This window comes from Natrix helvetica (assembly GCF_964273705.1).
Source record: "Natrix helvetica genome assembly, chromosome: 10".
Taxonomy (NCBI): domain Eukaryota; kingdom Metazoa; phylum Chordata; class Lepidosauria; order Squamata; family Natricidae; genus Natrix; species Natrix helvetica.
Genome location: NC_138561.1, coordinates 5,303,723 through 5,328,701, shown reverse-complemented (window position 1 = coordinate 5,328,701; position 24,979 = coordinate 5,303,723). Strand labels below are relative to the sequence as shown.

At 46.4% G+C, this 24,979-nt stretch overlaps 2 protein-coding genes across 7 annotated transcripts in view; one reads left to right on the top strand and one right to left on the bottom strand.

The window, feature by feature from the left end:
- SLC38A8 (solute carrier family 38 member 8) overlaps positions 1-17,272 on the top strand; it is a 49,868-nt gene extending 32,596 nt beyond the window's left edge. For all 4 annotated transcript variants that reach the window (XM_081963364.1, XM_081963361.1, XM_081963363.1 and 1 more), the window contains 8 exons: positions 2,921-3,074; positions 5,037-5,141; positions 6,658-6,709; positions 8,060-8,174; positions 9,803-9,950; positions 12,509-12,705; positions 13,633-13,684; positions 16,714-17,272. In XM_081963364.1, the coding sequence (XP_081819490.1) occupies positions 2,921-3,074; positions 5,037-5,141; positions 6,658-6,709; positions 8,060-8,174; positions 9,803-9,950; positions 12,509-12,705; positions 13,633-13,684; positions 16,714-16,816 (926 nt within the window). In that variant the 3' untranslated portion in view covers positions 16,817-17,272. The remainder of the gene's footprint in view (positions 1-2,920; positions 3,075-5,036; positions 5,142-6,657; positions 6,710-8,059; positions 8,175-9,802; positions 9,951-12,508; positions 12,706-13,632; positions 13,685-16,713) is intronic.
- A 2,922-nt stretch (positions 17,273-20,194) lies between these two features.
- Positions 20,195-24,979, bottom strand: part of NECAB2 (N-terminal EF-hand calcium binding protein 2) — a 213,406-nt gene continuing 208,621 nt past the window's right edge. For 2 of the 3 annotated variants that reach the window (XM_081963382.1, XM_081963380.1), the window contains exon 12: positions 24,663-24,959. In XM_081963382.1, the coding sequence (XP_081819508.1) occupies positions 24,830-24,959 (130 nt within the window). In that variant the 3' untranslated portion in view covers positions 24,663-24,829. Of the gene's footprint in view, positions 21,532-24,662; positions 24,960-24,979 lie in introns of those variants that run through there. The other variant, XM_081963381.1, reaches the window with a different exon arrangement.

Sequence of the window (24,979 nt, the reverse complement as noted above, 5' to 3'; positions counted from 1 at the left end):
CCCACCCAAAGGAAAGTCCAAGCCCCTGCCCATCACCCACATGTCCATCACATGGTCGAATCAGGCACCATCCAAAACTGGAGATGCCTCCCAGTTACACCATCGCAGCTGCAGGGCAAGATGTCCTTGACTCTCTGAGAAAGGAATGTTATTTAGACTATATATCTCCCATACTCCACATAATCCCCCCTCCCATTTCCCCACAGCATTAAGTGTGGCTGGCTGGAAGGCCCAATGCAAAAGATGGCTTCCAGGCCTGACACCAGAATTCCCCAGCCAGCCATGGTGGTTGGGGAATTCTAGGAGGTGAAGTCCACAAGTCTTAAATTTGCCAAGGTTGGACACCCCTGATTTAAAGCATATATCCCAAGGTGCTTGGTTTCTCCTGATGCAACTCCTCCGAGCTTCATAGAAGGATTAGATTCAGGACAGTAAAGTTCAATTTGATCTACCAGAATTTGTTCTCCATTCCCTGGCATGCCCAATGAGGTTTCAAGTCCCCACTGACCTGATTCGTTTTGTTTTCTTTCACACAATTTTTTTATCTGCTAAGAATCTGGAGAGCTGCAGGACACCAATCCTGGACCTCAGCTTTTTTTTCCTGGACAATCTCTGTGTCCTATGTAAGCCCCAGAGGAATTCTTAGAAAATAAGGTGACTTTACTCGGACGTGTGGGCCATCTGTCTAGGAGAAATAAAAATGTTGAACTTAACTTCTGGCCCTAGAGGTTTTCTTTTGGGAAGTCATTAAGGATGGGGAGGACTTGGCCATGCTAGTTGGTCTTATGATAAAGATAAACCATCTCTTTCATACCAGCTGTTTTGTGAAAGACCTGAATCAAAGTAAATGCCAACTTTGAACTTGGCAGAAACCATGTTACTGTTCCTCAGTTGCCACATAGAAGGGGAAGGAGGTTGGAGTACCTTACTAGATACAACAGAGAGCTTTCTCATGGGAACCAAAGTCATCTCCACTGGTTATGGATAAGGTCAGGGAAGGAGTGCCCGGAGAGCCCGCCAATTGACCTAATTGGCCAACATGACCTGGGATGCTTGGGGATGGGTGTATTTCCTGTTTTAATTATACCGAAACTCTGGGAATGATTTAGAGCTGGTTTTCCTTTAACCAGTGCCGATACGATGTACTCAATAAAGAAGTTCTTTGAGGCGGATTCAAGTCTTAGAGTTATGATTTGCTTGGGTTCATTAGTTGGACCCTTGACAGTAAGGTTCCATGGGAGCAATTGAAATAGAAGTAATCCTTGACTTACGGCAGCTCACTTAGTGACCATTCGAAGTTACAACAGAACTGAAAAAAGGACATATGACAATTTTTCACTCTTATGACTATTGCTGCATCCCCATGGTCATGTGATTAAAATCCAGACCCTTGGCCACTGGTTCATATTTGTGACACATGTAATGTCCAAGGATCATGACTAATCAAGGAGAGAAGCGACTTAGAACTGAGGAGAAATTTCCTGACAGTTAGAACAATTAACCAGTGGAGCAGAAATTGCCTCCAGAAGTTGTGAATGCCCCAACACTGGAAGTCTTTAAGAAGATGTTGGATAGCCATTTGCCTGAAATGGTATAGGGTTTCCTGCCTAGGCAGGGGGTTGGACTAGAAGACCTCCAAGGTCCCTTCCAACTCTGCGATTGTGTGATCCCCTTTTGCGACCTTCTGACAAATAAAGTCAATAGGAAACTGGGTTGCTAATTTAAGAACTGCAGTGCTTCACTTAACAAACGTGGTGAGAAAAGTTGTAAAATGGGGCAGCACTCCCTTAACCAATGTCTCACTTAGCAACATAAAATGTTGGGCTCAATTGTGGTTGTAAGCTGAGGACAACCTTCAATCAGTGATGAATGACTTCAATTCTAATGGTCCAAATATTAACCATAAACCATAAAAAGAGGGTACTGTGACTGTGATGGAACCTGCAATGACAGTCGTAGGTCCTGACCATTTTTAACTGGGTCGTGACCTGACCACGTGAGGTTTTATTACCCTTTTTGCAATGGTCATTAAGCAAACCTATTGTTTCCTATGGGGCATTTTTCCCAGAAAACTGCAAATAAACCCCAACAGCATATGTAAATCAGACCCATGTGACTGCAGGATGCTGCAAATGGCCAAAAATGTTGGTCAGTTGCCAAATACCCAAATGTGGTCACATGACTTGGGGTGGGAGGAGCACAAGTCAGAATTTTGAATCAAGGTCCTAAATAGCAATAGCAGTAGCATTTGGACATATATACCGCTTTATAGTGCTTTACAGCTCTCTCTAAGCGGTTTACAGCGTCAGTGTATTTTCCCCATCTGGGTCTTCATTTTACCCACCTTGGAAGGATGGAAGGCTGAGTCAACCTTAAGCTGGTCAGGATTGAACTGCTGGCTGTGGGCAGAGTTTGCTTGCAATACTGCATTCTAATCATTGCGCAGAGGAAGGAAGGGAAGGAGAGGGAGGGAAGGAAGGAAGGAAAATAGCAAAAGCACTTAGACTTACATACCGCTTCTCAGGGTTTATAGCCTCTCTAATCGGTTTAAAGAGTCAGCCTCTTGTCCCCAACAATCTGGGTCCTCATTTTACCCACCTCGGAAGGATGGAAGGCTGAGTCAACCTTGAGCCGGTCAGGATCGAACTGCCGAACTGCAGCTAGCAGTCAGTTGAAGTATCCTGCAGTACTGCACTCCAACCACTGCACCACCTCAGCTCTGTTTCACCGGAAAATACCTTTTTCATGGTCTGTTGTAACTTGGAACGATTGCTAAATGGTTGGTCAAAAACCGAGGGCTGCCCTTTAGGTTAAACTAAACAGAGTGGAAGAAGACCAACTGATAAATTGGTCAGATTCAAAAGCTTTCGGATACATTCCTGCCCTCTTCTAACTCTGCCCTTTCTTAACTCCTTCCTAGTATGTGACTCTTTCTCCCTCAACGAAACCCAGAATGGAGACACTTTTCGCCAGCCCTGGTTTATCGACCAACGTTTCACCTTGTCCACCTTGTGCCTCCTGGTTATTTTCCCACTCTCCATCCCAAGACAAATTGGTTTCCAAAAATATACAAGGTAAGAAAGAGTTCAAAGGGTCCAGTTTTGGAACTGGGGTAAGACAGGGATTAAGTCTAGCCCCAACTTGGATCAGATTTATATCCTCAGGTGTTGTGGCCTGTCGGAATCAGAGGAGGAGGTGGCGTGGGAGTGAGGGTCAGCATCAGGGCAACCTGAGAGCTCCAAGGGGGAAGAGGGAATGGAGGTGGCAGAGAGAGACAGAGAGAGACACAAAGAGAGACACAGAGAGAGAGACAGACAGAGAGAGAGACAGAGAGAGACAGAGAGACAGAGAGACAGAGAGAGACAGACAGACAGAGAGAGAGAGACAGAGACAGAGAGAGACAGAGAGACAGACAGAGAGAGACAGACAGAGAGAGAGACAGACAGACAGAGACAGACAGACAGAGAGACAGACAGACAGACAGACAGACAGAGACAGAGAGAGACACAGAGAGAGAGAGAGAGAAACAGAGAGAGAGAGAGAGAAACAGAGAAAGACAGACAGACAGACAGACAGACAGACAGACAGACAGACAGAGGTGGAGCCTGGGCCCGTCCGTCAGCTGTCAGATGGAGAGTAAACAGCCCCCAGGTCTGGAGGTGGCTGATGAGGAAGAGGAGGAACAGCTGGGTCTACTGCTTGAAATGTGGATGTGCAGAAGGCAGAGGAGAGGAGAGCAGTGGAAATCTATGGGCTGGTCCTTGGGACAGAAGAGCCATCGCTGCTAGTGAAGCCCCACCCTAGTTCTGGGGATAAAAGGCAGGGGGCGGAGATGAATAGATGTGGCAGACAACTATTCATCTCCTGGCCAGCCAGACTTCTTAGCCTGCGGTGAGAGAGAAATTCCTAATTAAAGGAATCTTTGAGTTCACTTCAGAGGATTGGTCACGTTTGGGGAAACTGTCAGAACTCTGGGTATGTTTTGGAGGAAGTGAAACAGAATATGGGTTTTACCCTGGTTGGACAGTATAAGGTGCAAAACAAGAAGGCAGAATATAGAATAGGGTTGGAAGGGACCTTGGAGATCTTCTAGTCCAGTGATGGCGAACCTATGGCACACGGAGCCATTTGTCAGGGCACGCAAGGCGCTGCCCTGTCAGCTGCCCAGCACGCATGTGCGTGTTGGCCAGCTGAGTTCACCCTTTTTAAAAGCCATTTTCACCACCCCCCAGGCTCCAGAGGCTTTATAGGAGCCTGGGGAGGGCAAAAAGAGCCTCCCCCGCCCTCCACGGAGGCCCTCCGGAGGCTTCATGAGCTTCCCTGGAGCCTTCGGAGGGCTCAAAACAACCCTCCGAGCAAACCGGAAGTTACTTCCTGTTTGCTCAGAGGGTCGTTTTGAGCGCTTCCGAAGGCTTCAGGGACTGTCCGGAGGCTTCCCTGATGCCTCCGGAGGGCTTTCGGGGAGGGCGGGGGAGGCTGTTTTCACCCTCCCCAGGCTCCTATAAACAGAGTTGGAAGGGATCTTGTAGACCATCTAGTCCAACGCTCATCCTGAACAGGAGACCCTATACCATTTCTGACAGAGGGCAGCCCAGTCTCTTCTTGAAAGCCTTGAGTGAATGAAGCTCCCACAACTTCCGAAGGAAACTTCAATTCCACGGGTGGATTGCTCTCACTGTCAGAAAATTCCTCCTTATTTCCAGGTTGAATCTCTCCTTCTTCGGTTTCCATCCATTATTCCTTGTCTGGTCAATAGCTTGACCCCCTCCTCTCTTTGGCAGCTCCTCAAAGGTCTCCTAGTCCAACCTCCTGTTCAGGCAGGAGCCCTTTACCATTTCAGAAAGATAGTTGTCCAGTGTCTTCTTTAAAACCTCCACTGATGGAGGACAGACAACTTCTGGAGGCCAGGTGTTCCACTGTTAACTGTTCTCACCGTTAGGAAGCTTCTCCTCAGTTCTAGGTTGGTCCTCTTGAGGATTTCCTGCAGAATCTTTTGCCTCTGTCCAATTTTGCTCTTTTCTGCGTATCTTTCCCAGTATCCTTGGTACTTTAGCTGCCTGCTACCTGATGCTGGTCATTGTGCTGAAATATTATCTCCAAACTGATCACGCTGTGAAGCAGGAGCGTCTCCATTCTGCTGGGTAAGTATGTGTCAGAATTTGTTGCAGCAATCAAATCCAGAAAGCACACACAGGTAACTGATCCAGCAGGCTTCATTAACTTCTCTTTACACACAATATAACACATAAATAAATATACAACTTCAACAGTGGTTCTTCCAATGAGGTAGAGATTGTAAGTAGTTTCAGTTCAGCAGACAGACTAGATTTTGTTTTAGTTCCTTTTGCACAGACTTGCAGCTTTAGTACAGAACAGTTGGACTAAGCCACGCCCAGGCTCCTCGCTGTCTCCAGCAAATACTGTTTCAGTTTCTAAGCAGCCCTCATTGGCTGACTTTGTTGCGATGCCTATTCATTGGCTGACCTTGTTGCTATGCCCTATTCCAGTTCATGAATATTCTGAACAGTATGGTTATAGACCCCCTTTAGCTGTACTTGAATTAGTCATAAATCATCGTGGGATTATGTGAGGAGACTCTTGAGAAGGTGCTACTGAAAATCCTATCTAGTGCTTCTCATGTGCCCTAGGGGACAAACCAGCCCGTAGGTGAGGGGTGTCGAACACAAGAGTGTCAAAACACATCGTGGCCTGAACCCGGGCCCATCTTGGAAAATGTAAGGGGCCGGTCCATGTCGCTTCAGCCCAATCTACCCAATCTACCCAATGCCAGCAGTTTGGGGAGTAGCATTATGTTGGCCACGCCTACTAAGTCAGCCACATCCAGTATGTGGTATCAGGCTGGCCATGCCCACCCAGTTGGCCACACCCACCCAGTTGGCCACGCCCACCTTCCCCTCCTTCCAAGGTCAATCACAGCCCTGATGAAATGGAGTTTGACACCCTGCCATAGATGCAAAAGGAAGCCATGATCTCCATCAGGGTGATTGCAGTATTAGGCAGTATTATACTTATCAATCATAATGATTTCTTCCCTGTGAGCAAACTGGATAAAATGCCCAGATGTGTTGATCACAGATACTGCATGTTTTTCCTTCTTCTTAATGTGGAAAAAAACCTCAAGAAGTAAATGGTGGGCCAAAGAAAACAGATTTACTCTCTCACCACCCGACGCTTCTTTTCTGTTCTTCTAAATAAAATCTGCCCGACCAACTTAGGTAAGACTAACAGAGTTGGAAGGGACCTTGTAGGTCATCTAGTCCAACCCCCCTTGCCCAAGCAGGAGACCCTACACCATTTCTGACAGGTGGCAAGGCAAGATGATGGGAAGGGGCCCCCAAATGTTATTTTATTTACCTATATTTTTATTAAATGTCTATGCTGCCCGTGTTAATCATTCAGCGTCTCTAAGTGACAACGTATGCATTAAAAAAATAAATATTAACATTAAAATGAACAAAGATAGCTAAGGAAGAAGCCAATCTACAATGGGGGAGGAGGTGCATTCTTTAAAAATCTTCCAGGGCATTTTCCTACCTAGATAGCAAATAGAGTGTGATTTATTTGGTCTTTTCCATGCAGACCAATGGCAGGCACCTTCATAATGTATATCCTCCTTTTGTTTTTTCAATCTTACAGCTCTTGGGCCTCCATGTTCAGCGTTGTTCCAACCATCTGTTTCGGATTTCAGGTAATAAAGTGAATATTTCCCCCTTTTTTTCTTAAGGGGCGAAGGAGATATGGGGGCTGACTTTGCCCATCCTTGTTGCAAATGGAGAACTTCAATGTCTAGGTATCTCTGAGAATGCAATAATGTAGATGTAGGTGTCCCCTTTTTACTATCTGGAGAAAACGAGTAGTAGTCAGGCCTTTAGTTATGCTCCTTTTAGGATCTTTAGCCTGCCACACTCTCTATTATTTCACTAGTGTAGTAATTGGGGGGGGGGGGGGAATAGAAAGGAGTAGAGTTGTGGAATGTGTTGTTGTCATTCCTTTCTAGAAGCCCAAGGTCATCTTTTGTCTCTGCACCTCTGCACCTGACCGGAACCAGCTGGGTGGAGATGCCAGCGTGGCCGAGGAAGATTGGACCATGGGATGGATTTATGGGTGTGGGGATAAGATCATGAACTTTCAACTGGGTGGAATCCCAGGAAGCGTTCAGCTTTGGGATAATGTCAGCGTTCCAAATATCATTCAGAATTAAATCAGAGTCCAAGGCAGAGCTATCCTTAAAGTTCCAATTTAATAAGACAAACATGTTGGCAACAAACTGTGGAATCCCAAATCTGAAAACTTCCTGGGATTCCACCCAGTTGAAAGTTCATGATCTTATATCCCCACACCCACAAATCCATCACATGGTCCAATCTTCTTCGCCCACGCTGGCATCTCCACCCAGCTGGTTCCGGTCAGATGCAGAGGTGCAGAGACAAAAGATGACCTTGGGCTTCCAGAAAGGAATGACAACAACACATTCCACAACTCTATTCCTTTCTATTCCCCCCTCCCAATTACTACACTAATGAAACAGCATAGTGAAATAATAGAAAGTGTGACAGGCCAAAGATCCTAAAAGGAATATAACTGCAGGCCTGACAGTAATATTGTCCTTGATTCCCCATTCCTTGTTTACGTCAAAATCAGGAAATTAAGAAGCCTTGAGAGACAAGCTATGCATTTCTGTACAGGTGGTCCTCGAGTTACGACCAGAGATGCTATTCAGCTGGTTTGGACCAGTTCAATCTAGGTTATGTATTATTACTCTTGTTACTAGGATATGTATTAACGTTTTGTTTTGTTCCCTTTGTTTTCCTTTCGTCAAGGATAGACCCTGACAACACACTGCATTCACAATGTTTATGGATAAAAAATAAATAAAACATCAACAAAAGGGATAGATAAAAGGGATGTTCCCTTGATGGTAGGAATGGGTAAGGGCAGCTTTATGGACGTGAAGCGAGGAAGAGGCCAATGCAGTGAGTGCTAGGCAGGCAGGGTGCTGAGTGCCATGCTTTGTATTCAGGGTCTCTTTCCCTTCCAGTGTCACGAAGCCTGTGTAGCCATCTACTGCAGCCTGAGCGACAAGAGACTGTCGCACTGGGTGGTGGTCTCCGTGATGTCCATGATCTTCTGCTTGTTTATCTACTCCCTGACAGGTATCTTCCTCTTAATGTTCTGCATCAGAGGCCTTTCGCATCTGGTACCCTTCTGAGGTACCCATGAAGGAGGGTATGTGTAGCTCAAGGCTGAAATGAGGGGATGGCCCCTGAGTTGTCTTGCAGACCTTTCATGATCCAGCTAGGCAACATCATCCATGCTAGAAGGGAATGGAGTCTGTGGAAGAGGAGAAGGAGGAGGAGGAGGAGGAGGAGGAGGAGGAGGAGGAGGAGGAGGAGGAGGAGGAGGAGGAGGAGGAGGAGGAGGAGGAGAAGGAGAATTGTGGGGTCTTTGGTGCTCTCTGAGCTTGATAGTTTTCTTGCAGACGTTTCCTTACCCAACTAGGTAACATTATCAGTACTAGAAGAGAGTGGGGTTTGTGTAGTGAAGGAGGAGGAGGAGGAGGAGGAGGAGGAGGAGGAGGAGGAGGAGGAGGAGGAGGAGGAGGAGGAGGAGGAGGAGAATTATGGGGTCTTTGGTGCTCTCTCCATTCTAGCCAACTACTTGCTACGCAGCCTGAGCATCGTAGCACTTGAAATCTCACAAATGGATATTGGGATATATTTGATTGTAGATGTGAAATAGCTCAGTTGCTGGAATTCTTACAAGCCTCTCAAGAAATTTCACGAAAAGCGACTTGGCAAGAATCATTGGTGGGCAAAGAATTCTTTTGGGTTTAGAAATGTAAGAGTTTGTCGCAGTTTCTTTCACCCAAATAACTAAACTAAAGTGGAGTTTCTAGTGGTCTTTGAGCTTGGTAGTTTGCTTGAAGATGCTTCATTGTCCAACTAGTTAACATTTTCAGTGTGTGTGTGTGTGTGTGTGATTGATTCATTGATTTGCTGCCCATTTATTTATAGTAGCTTACCTTGCCAATTTGATTAACCAGTTCCTTGATTAATCTGTTCTGACCTAGGCATCCCCAGCAGCACGAAGCCAAGTCCTCGCCCCGAAAAACCCCTTTTATTTAATTTACAGTGAATTCCTCTCTAGCAAAGTCCCGGCTCACAGTCTTTCAAGATAATTCACAATTACCAATCTTTATCCGGCTTGGAGAATGGCCAGGCCAATATCTTTCAGATGCCGCAATACTTGGCAAGAATGCGGGAATGAATTAATTGCCTCCTGCAAACTCCACTCCCCTTTCGCTCCTCTTTTATTCTCTATTGGAGGGGCCATTCACCGTCCACCTGTGGCCTTACTCCCAAGTCGACCCTTGTTCTTTAGCTGTTCCCTTCGTCTGGCAACTCTGCGCATGCGCACACTGGGAACAGGCTCCAGCTGTTCATCTGCCTCACTAATGTCTGACTCCGAAGGTAGCTGATAACTGTCGGACAGCCCTGGCCCCATCTCTGCCTCTGATGCAGAGCCCTCATCAGAGCCTTCCCCAGCCTCTAATACTGGCCCATGTTCCTCCCCAACCTCCTCGCTGTCCGAATCTGGCAGGCCACAACATAATCAGAGAATCATTGAGGAGGAAATCCCTACCAAAAGTAGAGAGTAAGTAGAGATTATATATAAATGGGCAGAAGACCACAGACGTATCTGCACTGGGAATCTTTCTGAAACGATGATCCACCAGATCACGGATTTTCTAGTGACAACCTCATGGTTTATTTCCTGCAAGGTTTGTACGGCTACTTAACATTTGGAGCTGATGTAGCAGCGGATATCCTCATGTCCTACCCTGGGAATGATGTGATGGTTATGGTAGCCCGGCTGTTGTTTGGCATCTCCATTATCACCATCTACCCCATTGTCCTTTTTCTAGGAAGGTGAGAAAGCAAAAATAACAGTTTCTAGGACTGTCGGAGGCGTTAAGACTCTTTCAGGAAAAAAAACACGCCACATTTTGATGTTTGCACAAAACTGGGTCACCACACACACACTTTTTCCTGTGTTAATCGAGGAGAATCAGAAAAAAGAATTGAGTTGCTCTCAAGATCTTGGGAGGTAGTAGGCCATTGCTGGACAACTGGGATGTAAAGGTTGTCCCACCCCACTGAAGGAGGGGGGCTATGGGAAGAGTTCCAGAAGGGACCCTCCCTAGCAGTGGTGGGGTTCATTTTTTTTACTACTAGTTCTGTGGGCATGGCTTGGTGGGTGTGGCTTGGTGGGCATGGTAGGGAAGGATACTTCAAACTCTCTATTCCCTCCCCACTCCAGGGGAAGGATACTGCAAAATCCCCTTCCCCTGTCCAATCCAGGGGAAGGATACTGCAAAATCCCCATTCCCTCCCCACTCCAGGAGAAGGATACTGCAAAATCCCCATTCCCTCCCCACTCCAGGAGAAGGATACTGCAAAATCTCCATTCCCTCCCCACTCCAGGGGAAGGATACTGCAAAATCCCCATTCCCTCCCCACTCCTGGGGGATGGATATTGCAAAATCTCCATTCCCTCCCCACTCCAGGGGAAGGATACTGTACAATCTCCATTCCCTCCCCACTCCAGGGGAAGGATACTGTAAAATCTCCATTCCCTTCCCACTCCAGGGGAAGGATACTGCAAACTCTCCATTCCCTCCCCACTCCAGGGGAAGGATACTGTAAAATCTCCATTCCCTCCCCACTCCAGGGGAAGGATACTGTAAAATCTCCATTCCCTTCCCACTCCAGGGGAAGGATACTGTAAAATCTCCATTCCCTCCCCACTCCAGGGGAAGGATACTGCAAAATCTCCATTCCCTCCCCACTCCAGGGGAAGGATACTGCAAAATCCCCATTCCCTCCCCACTCCTGGGGGATGGATATTGCAAAATCTCCATTCCCTCCCCACTCCAGGGGAAGGATACTGTACAATCTCCATTCCCTCCCCACTCCAGGGGAAGGATACTGTAAAATCTCCATTCCCTTCCCACTCCAGGGGAAGGATACTGCAAACTCTCCATTCCCTCCCCACTCCAGGGGAAGGATACTGTAAAATCTCCATTCCCTCCCCACTCCAGGGGAAGGATACTGTAAAATCTCCATTCCCTCCCCACTCCAGGGGAAGGATACTGTAAAATCTCCATTCCCTCCCCACTCCAGGGGAAGGATACTGTAAAATCTCCATTCCCTTCCCACTCCAGGGGAAGGATACTGTAAAATCTCCATTCCCTCCCCACTCCAGGGGAAGGATACTGTAAAATCTCCATTCCCTTCCCACTCCAGGGGAAGGATACTGCAAAATCTCCATTCCCTCCCCACTCCAGGGGAAGGATACTGCAAAATCCCCATTCCCTCCCCACTCCTGGGGGATGGATATTGCAAAATCTCCATTCCCTCCCCACTCCAGGGGAAGGATACTGTACAATCTCCATTCCCTCCCCACTCCAGGGGAAGGATACTGTAAAATCTCCATTCCCTTCCCACTCCAGGGGAAGGATACTGCAAACTCTCCATTCCCTCCCCACTCCAGGGGAAGGATACTGTAAAATCTCCATTCCCTCCCCACTCCAGGGGAAGGATACTGTAAAATCTCCATTCCCTCCCCACTCCAGGGGAAGGATACTGTAAAATCTCCATTCCCTTCCCACTCCAGGGGAAGGATACTGTAAAATCTCCATTCCCTCCCCACTCCAGGGGAAGGATACTGCCAAATCCCCATTCCCTGCCCACTCCAGGGGAAGGATACTGCCAAATCCCCATTCCCTCTCGATCAGCTAGGACTCGGGAGGAGGAGAATAGATAGGGGCGGGCCAGTCAGAGTATTTACTCTGTGTTTTCCGGTTCTCCGAACTACTCAAAATTTCCGCTACCGGTTCTCCAGAACTGGTCAGAACGTACTGAATACCACTTTTGCTCCCTAGTCTTTTAGCGAGTATAAAGAGAGGGGGAGATAAACACTTTCAGTCTTGCAAGACTTGTTAATGTAACCTGACAATGAAGCTGGAGATGATAATTCACAGTTGTGTTTCTTGTCTTCAAGGACCAACAGTTACTCCTTTAAAGACCACTCCGTGGTTGATAATATTAACTTTTCTGGGTTTCGAGGAATCGGAGGAAGTCAGAGCTTATTTGGGAAAGTATTTGGAGCAGGACTGTCCATCCTTGGTATTTCAAAATGTGGACTTCAACTCCCAGAATTCTCCAGCCAGAATCTGTGGAAGTCAAAGCTTAATTGGGGAAGTATTTAGAGCAGGAGTGTCCATCCTTGGTATTTCAACATGTGGACTTCAACTCCCAGAATTCTCCAGCCAGCATAGCTGGCTGGGGAATTCTGGGAGTTGAGGTCCACAGGTCTTAAAGTGGCCAAAGTTGGATACCCCTGATCTAGACGGATAAATGGATTAATGTTTAAGGCATCACCAGATTCTTGAGCCATTAGAGAAATGCACCAATATCTCTGTTAGATCCGTCCTCCAAGATGCTTGCCTTGGCTCCAAGCAGAGCTGCATCCAGATGGAGACCAGCGAGAAATGTATGCGAATTCTGTTGACCACCGCCTGGGTGGTAGTCACCCTCATCATTGCCCTGAGTGTACCCGACATCAGCGAAGTGGTCAGCGTCATTGGAGGCATTGGTGCCTTCTTCATCTTCATTTTCCCAGGTAGGTAAATGTGTCTTTTCTCTCCTAGGAATCAGAAAAGAGTTTGACTGCCAAGGTGCTTGGGGGTGAGGGTAATAGCAGCAGCTGGTCAGGATGGGAAAACTTGCCCGATGGCTTATTTTGAAAAAAAAAACCAGTCTGTTGATAGAATCATAGAATCCTGGGGCTCAAAGGGACCTTAGAGGTCATCTAGTCCAACCCCCCCTCCCCGCTCAAGGCAGAAGTCCTTAAGTCATCCTGGACAAATGGTTGTCCAATTGTTTCTTTGTTTCATTCATTCATTCATTCATTCATTCATAATAATATATTATGTTTTATCAATAGAAATAAAATACAAAACAGAAAAAAACGTAGATCCAACAGTAACAACAACAAAAAAGAAAAAAAATGTGTACATAAAACAGGGGGGGGGGGATGAACCAAACATATAACATTAAATATACTTTTAAAAATCCACCTTGGCTGTATGTTGAAAAAAACAAACAAAACCCATGATAAATTCTCCTTCCCCTACATAATGAGTCTATAAATAGTTATAAACTTTCTCATCCTTATTTAACAGGAAAAATATATTGTATAAACAAATATGTTATAAGGAAGGAAGGAAGGAAGGAAGGAAGGAAGGAAGGAAGGAAGGAAGGAAGGAAGGAAGGAAGGAAAGACAACAATAGCAAAAACACTTATATACCGCTTCACAATGCTTTTACAGCCCTCTCTAAGTGGTTTACAGAGTCAGCCTATTTTCCCCAACAATCTGGCTCCTCATTTTACCCACCTCAGAAGATGGAGGCTGAGTCAACCTTGAACCGGTGAAGATTGAACTGCTGGCAGTGGGCAGAATTACTCTGCAATACTACATTCTAACCACTGCGCCACCACTGATCTTTAAGCCATTGTTCATGTTGAATGCTTTCTATTTTATCTCAGGGCTGTGTTTGGTGTTTGCCATGGAGACGGAGTCCTTCAGGCCAAGAACCAAGTATGTTTAGTTCCCCCAACCCCCCAAACATTTTTTTTCCTGCATAAGAGGAACGGACAGTTTAGTCGCTTTGGATTAGTGGCTGCTTCCATCCATCGGTCATCTAACTTAGGTATCAAATAGATTGAAGCCAACCCGCATTACTGCAAAGCAGCTCCCTCAACGTGCAAAACGGCTTCACGATTCTTTCCTGCTGCATTTGTTTACAAGCGCAACGGATGCGCTCCTTTGCAAAGCTTTGGCTGGGAAGAATCTCGAAGCCGAGAAAGACATGATCACAGCAGCTGGCAACGTTTTGCACGGACGTAAGAGAGGGTTGTCATTCGCCCATTTTGCCCAGGGGACTTGTTGGGCAAAGCAGCAACCCATTTTAATAGGGAATTTAAAAAAAATTGTTGAATAACCATCCTGTCATCGTTCCCGAGGAATGAACTCGGGGACGTCAGGTTCAAGAGATCCTTTATTGCAGGGGTGTCAAACTCAATTTCATTGAGGGCTACACCAGGGTTGTGTTTGACCTCAGGGGGGCCATGGGCCATGGTCAGGATAGGCATGGCCAGCTCAATGTCACTCATCAAGGTTCCGTTTCCTGCCACAATGGCCTCCTGCAGCGCTCTGCCAGTGAAAATGGAACCTGCGGCCACCCCAAGCTCCATTTTCATTGGCAGAGGGCTGCAGGAGGCCATTACGGCTGAAAACTGAGCCCAAGCAGGCTGCATGTGGCTCTCCTGAGCTCTGGCAGAGGCACGTTGGCCGGTCTTCACTGTTGGCAGGTCAGGTCCATGGGCTCAATCTAAGCACCCCGCAGGCCAAATTCCGGCCCCCGGGGGTTGAGTTTGACACCCCTGCTTTATTGAGTACATCATATTGGCACTTATAAAGGTGAAGCCAGCTCTAAATTATTCCTGCGGTTAGGGAGAGTTAAAAGAATGAGATCTCCCCACCCCGCTTTGTCTCTCAGGTCACATGGGCCAATCAGTTCCGGTGTAGGTTCTCGCTCAACTTCAACAGGTGTCCATTGACATGACCTTGGTTCTCACGCTGGCTAGTAGATGTTTTGGCTAGCTGGCTGAGGCACAACATTCCCAAGTTCTCCCCGTGTTCTCCCTGCTCCCTCTTGAATGGCAACCCAGAAATGAAGCAGAAGTAAGCATGGCTTCAGCTGAGGTCATTTTGCAGGTTGACACCTCTGGGTATCTCTATAAAAGCTGGATCTCTTCATCCACATTTTATAGAAGATACACTCTATTGCCAAAAGTATTCGCTCCCCCATTCAAATAATCAGAATCAGGTGTTCCAATCACTTCCATGGCCACAGGTGTGTAAACTCAGGTCCCTAGGCATGCAGAGTGTTTGTACAAACATTGGTGAAAGAATAGGTCGCTCTCAGGAGCTCAGTGAATTCCAGCATGGAACTGTGATAAGATGCCACCTGGGCAGCAAATCCAGTCGTGAAATTTCCTCGCTCCTAAATATTCCACAGTCGACTGTCAGCTGTATTATAAGAACGTGGAAGTGTTTGGGAACGACAGCAACTCAGCCACGAAGTGGTAGGCCACGTAAACTCGTCCAACATCAGTGTGTGACCTTACAAATGGGCTTCTGGAAGAATGGTCAAAGATTCCCATCAACACACTCCTAAACCTTGTGGACAGCCTTCCCAGAAGAGTTGAAGCTGTGATAGCTGCAAAGGGTGGAACGACGTCATATTGAACCCTATGGATTAGGAATGGGATGTCACTTATAGTAAGTTCATATGCGAGGAAAGGCAGGTGGGCGAATACTTTAGGCAAAATAGTGTATGTGTCAGTGGCGTAGCGTGGGGGGTGCAGGGGGTGCCGGCCGCACCGGGCACAACATCTGGGGGGGGCGCACTGACTCGCCCCGCGCCGCCCTTTGCCGGACTGTGGCCGCCTCTTTCCGCGCCCGGCTCGGCCCGCCCAGGCTCCTCCTGCGCACCGCCTACCTCCCAGCGGAGCCGCCAAGACCCGCCGTGCCGCCCCCGCGGGAGCCGAAGGAGAGCGGCGCTGCGCTCCGTCTGCCCGCGGCTGCAACGCCACTGCGTCCTCCCGCTCCGCCTGGAGCGCCCCGGGAAGCCGGCACCTTCCCGAAGGCCCCGGTGCGCCTCCCACCCCCGCGGCACCTGCTTCCCTTCAGTCAAGCCTTTTCCCGCTGCCCTGTCGAGCTGCTCCTCGGGAGGAAGGCAGGAGGCCAGCATGGAGAGCCTCACTTGACTGATGCCGTCCAAGGGGCAGCTGCAGTTGGGCCGCCCTCGGGTTAGGGGGCGCAAATTACTTGCCCCGGGTGCTGACAACCCACGCTACGCCACTGGTATGTGTTCTGACCCAGCTCCCCAAACACAACAAACCCTGTGAAGATAACTCAAAGATTCCTTTATTAGAAGCGCCAGCAGCCCCGGCAAAAAGTTTCTCTCCCGCTGCAGGCTAACAAGTCCATCTGGCAGGGAGATGAATAGTTGTCTGCAACAACTATTCATCTCCGCCCCCTGCCTTTTATCCCCAGAGCTAGGGTGGGGCTTCGGTAGCATTGGTGGCTCTTCCTTCCCAAGGACCGGCCCATAGATTTCCACTGCTCTCCTCTCCTCTGCCTTTTGTGCATCCGTGTGTCAGGCACTGGACCCAGCTGTTCCTCCTCTTCCTCATCAGTCACCTCCAGACTGGAGGGTGTTGACTCTTCATCTGAGGGCTGATGGACAGTCCAGGCTCCACCTCTGTCTCTGTCTCTGTCTCTCTCTGTGTGTGTCTCTCTCTCTCTGTCTCTCTCTCTGTCTCTCTCTCTCTCTCTCTCTCTCTGACAGTTCCATTCCCTCTTCCCCCTCAGAGTTCCCAGGTTGCCTTGATGCTGACCCTGACTTCCACGCCTCCTCCTCCTCCTCCTCCTCCTCCTCCTCCTCCTCCTCCTCCTCCTCCTCCTCCTCCTCCTCCTCCTCCTCCTCCTCCTCCTCTGATTCAGCTGCTGGAGGGGCCAGAGCCTGTGCAACATGGCCTCTTTTCCCCACTTCCTTGCAGGTCCTGCCTAACTGTCTGGGGAATCATCACCGTCCTTTGTGGAGCTTTCATCTTTGGGCAAAGCACAGCATCTGCCATCATGGTCCTATTGCACAAACTCTAGCCAAAGTCATCAGCCGAGGTGATGTTGCCTCCAAGAGACACTCTTCTTCACAGCTGGACTAGTGTGATGCCATGCTCCGTGTCACTGAACTGATGCGGTAAAATCTCAGTCGCGCAGACGTAATTTTAGCAGGCTTTGGAAGCAAAGCATTCCAAAGAATTTCTGCACCGGCAGGTAACAAACCAAACGTCCACCACATTGCAAATAATCCAGACAATTGATGCTATTTCTTTTGTCTCGCGATGCAGTGATTCGCACTGTAAAATTCACATCAGTGGCCTCATTAGACACAATAATGCAATGGTGCACAATGACATCGTGGAAAAGACGTAGCAGTGACAGAACCCTCTTCCTTAAATGGCCCATTAAACTGAGATTTTACTACACTGGTTATAATTTAACTCCTCCTCACATTTTATCTATCTGGTATTGTTAATAAAAGTGATGTGTTAGTCATGTCTCTTGTTGGATGGAGCTGCTTTTAAACATTCTTGTGGATAGTTAACAGGAGTGCCGGGCAGATTTTATTGCACATTACATATAGTCTTCAACTGATGGCAGTTTGTTTAATGATGGTTTCAATTAATAAGAGTTTTCTAAAAAGTCAGCTAGGACTAAATTCAAACTTATGACTGTTGCCCTACCTCTGAGCATGATTTGGTTTCTTAGCAGCTCATATTTATGACTGATTGCAGCATCCAGAAATCATATGAATGTGTGTCTCTGGAGATTCTGAGTCAACAACCAGACCATGGTTGTCCCAAGGTGCTTTTTCAGGAAGCAACTGGACTTTCTGGTTTTTCTTTGAAGACGTTTTGCTTCTCATCCAAGAAGCTTCTTCAGCTCTGACAGGATGGTGGGGAATGGAAGGATTTATATTCCTGGCAGACAGCTGGTCCTTTGCATCCTTTTAGAGCAGTGGTTCGCAATCTTGGCAACTTAAGTCCTGTGGACTTCAACTCCCAGAATCCCCCAGCCAGCACAGGATAGGATAGGTTAGGATGGGGTGGGGTGGAGTGGGATGGAATGGAGTGGAATAGAATAGAAAAGAGAATAGAAAAGAAGAAAAAAGAGAAGAGAAAAGAGATTAAGAGAAAAGAACAAAATAGAATAGAAAATAGACTAGACTAGAAGTTTGAAGGGACCATGGAGGTCTTCTATTCCAATTTCCTGCTCAGGCAGGAAACCTTACACCATTTCAGACAAATGATTGTCCAATCTTTTATTAAAATCTTCCAGTGTTGGAGCATTCACAACTTCTGAAGGCAAGCTATTCTACTGGTTGATCGTTCTCACAGCCAGAAAATGTTTCCTTAGTTATTGGTTGCTTCTCTTCTTGGTTAAGTTTCCACCATTGCTTCTTGTCCTACCCTCAGGTGCTTTGGAGAATAGTTTAACTCCCTCTTCTTTGTGGCAACCTCTGAGATATCGGAACACTGCTATCATGTCTCCCCTAGCCCTTCTTTTCATTAAACCAGACCTACCCAGTTCCTGCAACCGTTCTTCGTATGTTTTAGCCTCCAGTCCTCTAATCCTCTATGTTGCTCTTCTCTGCACTCTTTCTAGATTCTCCACATTGACAAGCACTGGTCTTTAGAGATAGCGAGGAAAATGAAAACAAATCCAAAGGTCTCTTTTAATTTTTTCCTTTTTATTTGGTTATCGGTACTTAGTCATAAAATTGTACACAATGGCACATATTGATATCTTAAAATTGCCTATATGTTTGCTAACACTGATACCGTGCCGTCCGTGCTAAGCTTGGGAGCTACATCGTTTTATTTCTAAAAGAGTACACATCAGCTATCAAAGGTTACAGTCAAAAGGAAGATATATGAGCCACATTGCCCGGAGAAAGAGGTGAGGGGGGGGGGGGAAGAAGGGGAAGGGGAAGGAAACTCCCTTGTTCTATGGAAAAACTTGCCTGCTTTCGTCTTGTTAGAAACAACTGGTGGTTTTTTTCGGTTTGGAAAAGAAAATGTGCTTATGACTTGGTAAAAGTAACATAGTGCTACTCTTTCTACAGTACGGGGTGGGGGGGAGGGAAGATGTCTAAAGTACATCGAGGCTTATTTTGATGGATTCATGCAATGGTGTGTTCAAGTAAGAGAACTCAATGACCAGGCAGCAATCAATCTGATCCAATCTACAGGCCCATTTAACTCCCAAAGAATATGGGCAATACTGTGACCCAGGGGTGGGTCCCGGCTGATGCTACTGCCGGTTTGCTCAGGGATGCGCTGCGCACTACGCATGCATGCGCAGTACCAAGAAAATTGCTTCTGCACATGCCCTGAAGCAAAAAAAAAAACAGATGCAGGCACCTACGCGCCACCGAGAGAACCAGTTCAGGGGCGTGGCAGGCCAAGTTACTATCTACTCAGCCGAACTAGTCCAAATCGGTAGGAACCCACCTCTGCTGTGACCTCTAGGAAACCATCGTTGGGGGGTGGAGAGATTCAAATAACTGTCTTTCTTAAGCAGGCCAAGAAATAGTTGGAAACCTTTGTTTTACGGAATAGCGGTTAACACATTTACAAATGGAATAATGCAGTGGTGGGATTCAAATAATTTAACAACCGGTTCTCTGCCCTAATGACCAGCTGGGTAGGCGGGGCCCAGTGGTCATGTGACTGGGAGGGCGTGGCCGACTCAACGTCACTCAGATCGATGGGCGCTCCGCCTTAGCGGTGACAATGTCATAAGGGTTAACCGGAGAGGCAGTTTCTGTAAGGAGGGCAATAAAGATGAGGCTACAAACAACACCAGAATGTTTCCTTCCTGCCTTCCTTACAGGATTAGCCCTGTAAAGTGGGAAAAACACAAAAGGTGATTTCTTTCAACAACCGGTTCTTCGAACTGCTTAGAAAGTTAACAGCCGGTTCTCCCAAATAGGTGCGAACCGGCTGAATCCCCCCACTGGAATAATGTAAGCAAACCGTCAACACCCATGCACTGCTGTGTTAGTCTATGCATTGCTTCGGATTTAGACTCAGATTGAGCTCCTAGATAATTGAACATTGGGATTCCAAAGGAATTGGCAAGGGTTCTCCAATCCATTGAACTCAGAAGGAAGAATTAAGATTATTTTATCCAACCTTCTTCAGCCTCATGAGAGTAAAACATAGGACTATTGCGTTACATTCTCGGGAGGGGAGATCTCTCCATGGTGAAGTTGGGGCAGGAAAGGCAACCTCATACGGGGCATTAAAAATATTTAACTTTTATCTTCTAAAGCAGTGTTTCTCAAACTTGGCGACTTTAAGTCCTGTGGACTTCAACTCCCAGAATCCCCCAGCCAGCATAGCTGGCTGGGGAATTCTGGGAGTTGAAGTCCACAGGACTAAAAGTCGCCAAGTTTGAGAAACACTGTTCTAAAGCAACAACAGGAAGACTTCCCCCTACTGCAGATCACTGGATATGTTACTTCGCTGTGGTCTGAACCAGGCCAGGGTCTTAAGGCAGGCCATCACAAACCACCTAGTCAGGGGGAAAAATATCTGTCCTTGGTGAAACTCTGAATGCCTTTCGCAAAACTCCTGCTCAATTTATCAAGGAATTTTCAGCAGCGCTGCATTAACGCTTGCAATCAAGCTAAAAGTCTGTACAGATTCCTGGCTGCCCCAAAGGTGCTTATTCAGGAGGCAAATGGACTTCCTTAATTTTTTTCCTTTCTTTGAAGATGTTTCACTTCACACCCAAGAAGCTTTTTCAGCCCTGACAGGATGCTGGGGGAATGGAAGGATTTATATTCAGATACAGATGAACCGAGTTGGAAGGGACCTCATAGGTCATCTAATCCATCCCAACCCCTCAAGCAGACCCTACGACATTTTTGACAGATGACAGTCCACTCTCTTCTTCAAAGCTTCCAGAGATGAAGCTCCCACAACTTCTGAAGGCAACTTCTGTTCCATGGGTTGATTGTTCTCACTGCCAGAAAATGTCTCCTTATTTCCAGGTTGAATCTCTCCTTGGTCAGTTTCCATCCATTATTCATTGTCTGGCCTTCAAGTGCTTTGGACCCCTTTCTCTCTGTGGCAGCCCCTCAAATATTGGAACATTGCTATACTGTCTCCCCTGGTCCTTCTCTTCCCTAGACTAGCCATGCCTAGTTCCTACAACTGTTCATCGTATGTTTTAGCTTCCAGTCCCCTAATTATCCTGGTTGCTCTTCTCTGCACTCTTTCTAGAGTCTCAATATCTGAATATAAATCCTTCCATTCCCCACTATCCTGCCAGAGCTGAAGAAGCTTCTTGGATGAGAAGTGAAACGTCTTCAAAAGAAAAAACAAGAAAGTCCAGTTGCCTCCTGAAAAAGCACCTTTGAGACTTGCAATCAAGTCCTCATCTCTGGCGGCTACCAAACCAAAACTTGTTACATGCTTGGGGTATAAAGCTTAGAGAAGGAAAAAATGGTTTGTTGGCTAAGGCCTAAGTGGGAAGATTGAGTATTAGACTTCTTGTTGTTCCTTCCTCCACCCCAAGAGCAAACAAATCTCATTTCTAGACAGAAATGCATTGGAAGGAAGGGAGGGAGAAGAGACGACACCGGTAACAAAGTTATTAGAAAAGATAAGAGTGTGCTTCTCTGCCAAAGAGAGGAAAGGACGTTGGCACCAGCCAGGTGAGGAGAAGGGAGACCCATCTGAACTTCCCTTTAGGGCACCGTCTGTCTCCTCTATGTCAGTCTCGGTTGAGGGTGCACCAGGCAGCTGCAATGGAAAAAAAAGCTCTCAGAAAAAGAGGATTAGGGAGTCAGATAGATAGTATGTAGGTAGGTAAGTAGGTAGGTAGGTAGATACATACATAGTTACATTTAGATAGGTAGGTAGGTAGGTAGGTAGGTAGATAGATATCTGATAGATAGATAGATAGATAGATAGATAGATAGATAGATAGACAGACTAGACAGACTAGATAGATAGAGATAGATAGATAGATAGATAGATAGATAGATAGATAGATAGATAGATAGATAGATAGATCTAGGTAGGTAGGTAGGTAGGTGGGTAGGTAGGTAGGTAGGTAGGTAGGTAGGTAGATATAGATGACATAAAGATATATCTATCAACAAAGATTGTGTCAGGCCTTCAGTGGTTCCTTTAAGAATCTTTGGCCTGCCACATTTTCTTTCATTTCACTATGCTGTTTCATTAGTGTAGTAATTGGGAGGGGGGAATAGAAAGGAGTAGAATTGTGGAATGTGTTGTTGTCATTCCTTTATAGAAGCCAAGGTCATCTTTTGTCTCCGCACCTAACTGGAACCAGCGGGGTGGAGTTGTGGGGGTCGAAGAAGAAGATTGGACCATGTGATGGATTTATGGGAGTGGACATAAGATTATGAACTTTCAACTGGGTGGAATTCCAGGAAGTGACTTCAGAATTGGAATTCCACAGATGTGCCAACATGTCTGTCTTATTAAATTGGAACTTTAAGGATAACTCTGCCTTGGACTTTGATTTATTTCTGCATGGTATTTGGAATGCTGACATTATTCCAACTCTCCCTTTAAAAAAATTACTTTTATAGGGGTACTGAATCCCAGTTCTGACCCAATCCTGGGCAGGATGAAATTTCAGTGAAGATGGAGGAAGGACAGATAGGTGATAGATATAGATGATGGATGGATGGATGGATGGATGGATGGATGGATAGATAGATAGATAGATAGATAGATAGATAGATAGATAGATAGATAGATATATCTAGGTAGGTAGATAGATATCTGATGATAGATGATAGATAGATAGATAGATAGATAGATAGATAGATAGATAGAGATAGATAGATAGACAGACAGACAGACAGACAGACAGAGGTAGGTAGGTAGATATACGTAGATGATATAAGGATAGATCTATTGACAAAGATAGATGATAGATATAGATAATAGATGGATGGATGGATGGATAGAAAGATAGATAGATAGAAAGATAGATAGATAGATAGATAGATAGATGATAGATAGATAGATAGATAGATAAATAGAGATGATAAATCTATCCAGATAGATAGATAGATAGATAGATAGATAGATAGATAGATAGATAGATAGATAGATAGATAGATAGATATCTGGTAGATAGATAGACAGACAGGCGAGAGAGAGAGATACAGGTACAGATACATATATACATATTCTATATCTATCTATCTATCTATCTATCTATCATCTATCTATCTATCTATCTATCTATCTATCTATCTATCTATCTATCATCTATCTATCTATCTATCTATCTATCTATCTATCTATCTATCATCTATCTATCTATCTATCTATCTATCTATCTATCTATCATCTATCTATCTATCATCTATCTATCTATCTATCACCTATCTATCTATCTGCCTGTCCTTGCTGCCATTCCTATCCATCCCTAAGCTAGAAAGAGGCCTTCTTTTATTTCAATTAAATACATTTCTTGCCTTGATCCTTCCATCCATGGCCCATAGCGGTTTGCAAGCAAAGGCTGGCTTCACACATCTACATCCAGGTTATCAAAATACCCTTCCCACGGTTACATTACTTGGGATGACTATTCAAGACACACTTTTCCATGATAATCTCATTCACACAACCTTCTAAAAAGTGGCAGCCCCCCCCCCCCCCGTAATATCTTCAGCCATGACCTGTTGGGTTCCATTTCAACCTATTTCAGCATGTTGTGTGCTCATGAAACTGATTCAGCCCAATTGTCCCTTAAAAATGAAGTGCAATCTCGTGCAGTGAAACAATCGCATCCACTTTGAGCTGGCATCATACGCTGCGACTTCGGCAAAACCAGGCTTTCTTGGTACGTAAAAGCTAAGCAGAATCAGCCATCCGTGGTGGGCTCCGGCTGGTAGGGCCCGGTATGGCCGTATCGGTAGTAGACGGGAGCAGCGGCCACCATACCAGTATGGTGGCTCCAGTGGTGGGTTTCAAATTTTTTTAGAACCTCTTCTGTAGGTGTGGCCGGCTTTGTGGGAGTGGCTTGCCAGCCATGTGACCGGGTGGGAGTGGCTTGCCAGCCATGTGACCAAGTGGGAATGGTTTGGCAGTCATGTGACTGAGTAGGCGTTGCCAACTTGTAAACTGTGGTGAAACACACTTAACAATGCTCTTGCTTAGCAACCAAAATGTTGGCTCAGAAACTCTTGGCATTTGAAGCACGCAAGTCTTAAAGTTGTCAAGTTACAAGACCCTTGCACCCTTAACCCTTTAGAAAAAAAAACCCAGGGGTGTTCGAACTTGATAGCGTTAAGACTTGTGGACTTCAACTCCCAGAATTCCTCCTCCAGTCATGTTGGCTCAGGAACTCTGGCATTTAAGTGTGCAAGTCTTAAAGCTGTCAAGTTACAAGACCCTTGCACCCCTAACCCTTTAGAAAAAAAACCCAGGGGTGTTCGAACTTGACAGTTTTGTGGACTTCAACTCCCAGAATTCCTCCTCTCGCTCTTCATCTTGATGATGTGTGGACGAGCAGGGGGAGGGAGCTGGAACCGGTTCTAAATGGCACTGTAGATTTGTGGAACCTCTTCTATAGAAGAGGTTAGAACTGGCAGGAACCCACCCCTGGGTGGTTCGTTTGGCCCACCCACCCCCGTTCCACACCTGTTTTTGAAGCAAGCAGGCCAATTGCACCCGAGTGCACAGCGTGCAGTACCTGCCCGACCTCGGCCAAGCAGCTGGGTGTCACAGGTGTGGAGTGCACATGCATGTGCAGCGCATGTCTGGTGCATGCACAGCGCACGTCCGGTGCATGCACGAATGGACCACAAGCAGCGTACCGGTAGTGACCCACCCCTGTCAGCCATGGTTAGTAATAGGAAGGGAGATCACCAGGAAAAGCCAGCATATCTATAATGGAAAATTGAACAGTCCCCTGGAAGAAGAACACTTTCTATTCCGTTGCCAAGAAAGCCAGAGATGTGCCAGGATTCAAGCTGGTTTCCAAGGAAACATTGATTTTTTTTAAATCAAAATACTCAAAACATTTGAGCCCTGTCCCCACACCAAGACCACTCTAGATCTTAAGTCTTGTCACAATCTTAGTGTTCAGACCTGGCACCGACACGCTGGAAACTCCTTCTGGCTGATTCAGCGTATCCACTTTGACATGCTGGAAGCTTTTACAGACGGGACTCTGCAGGTGCCTGTGGAGGCAAGGAGAAGG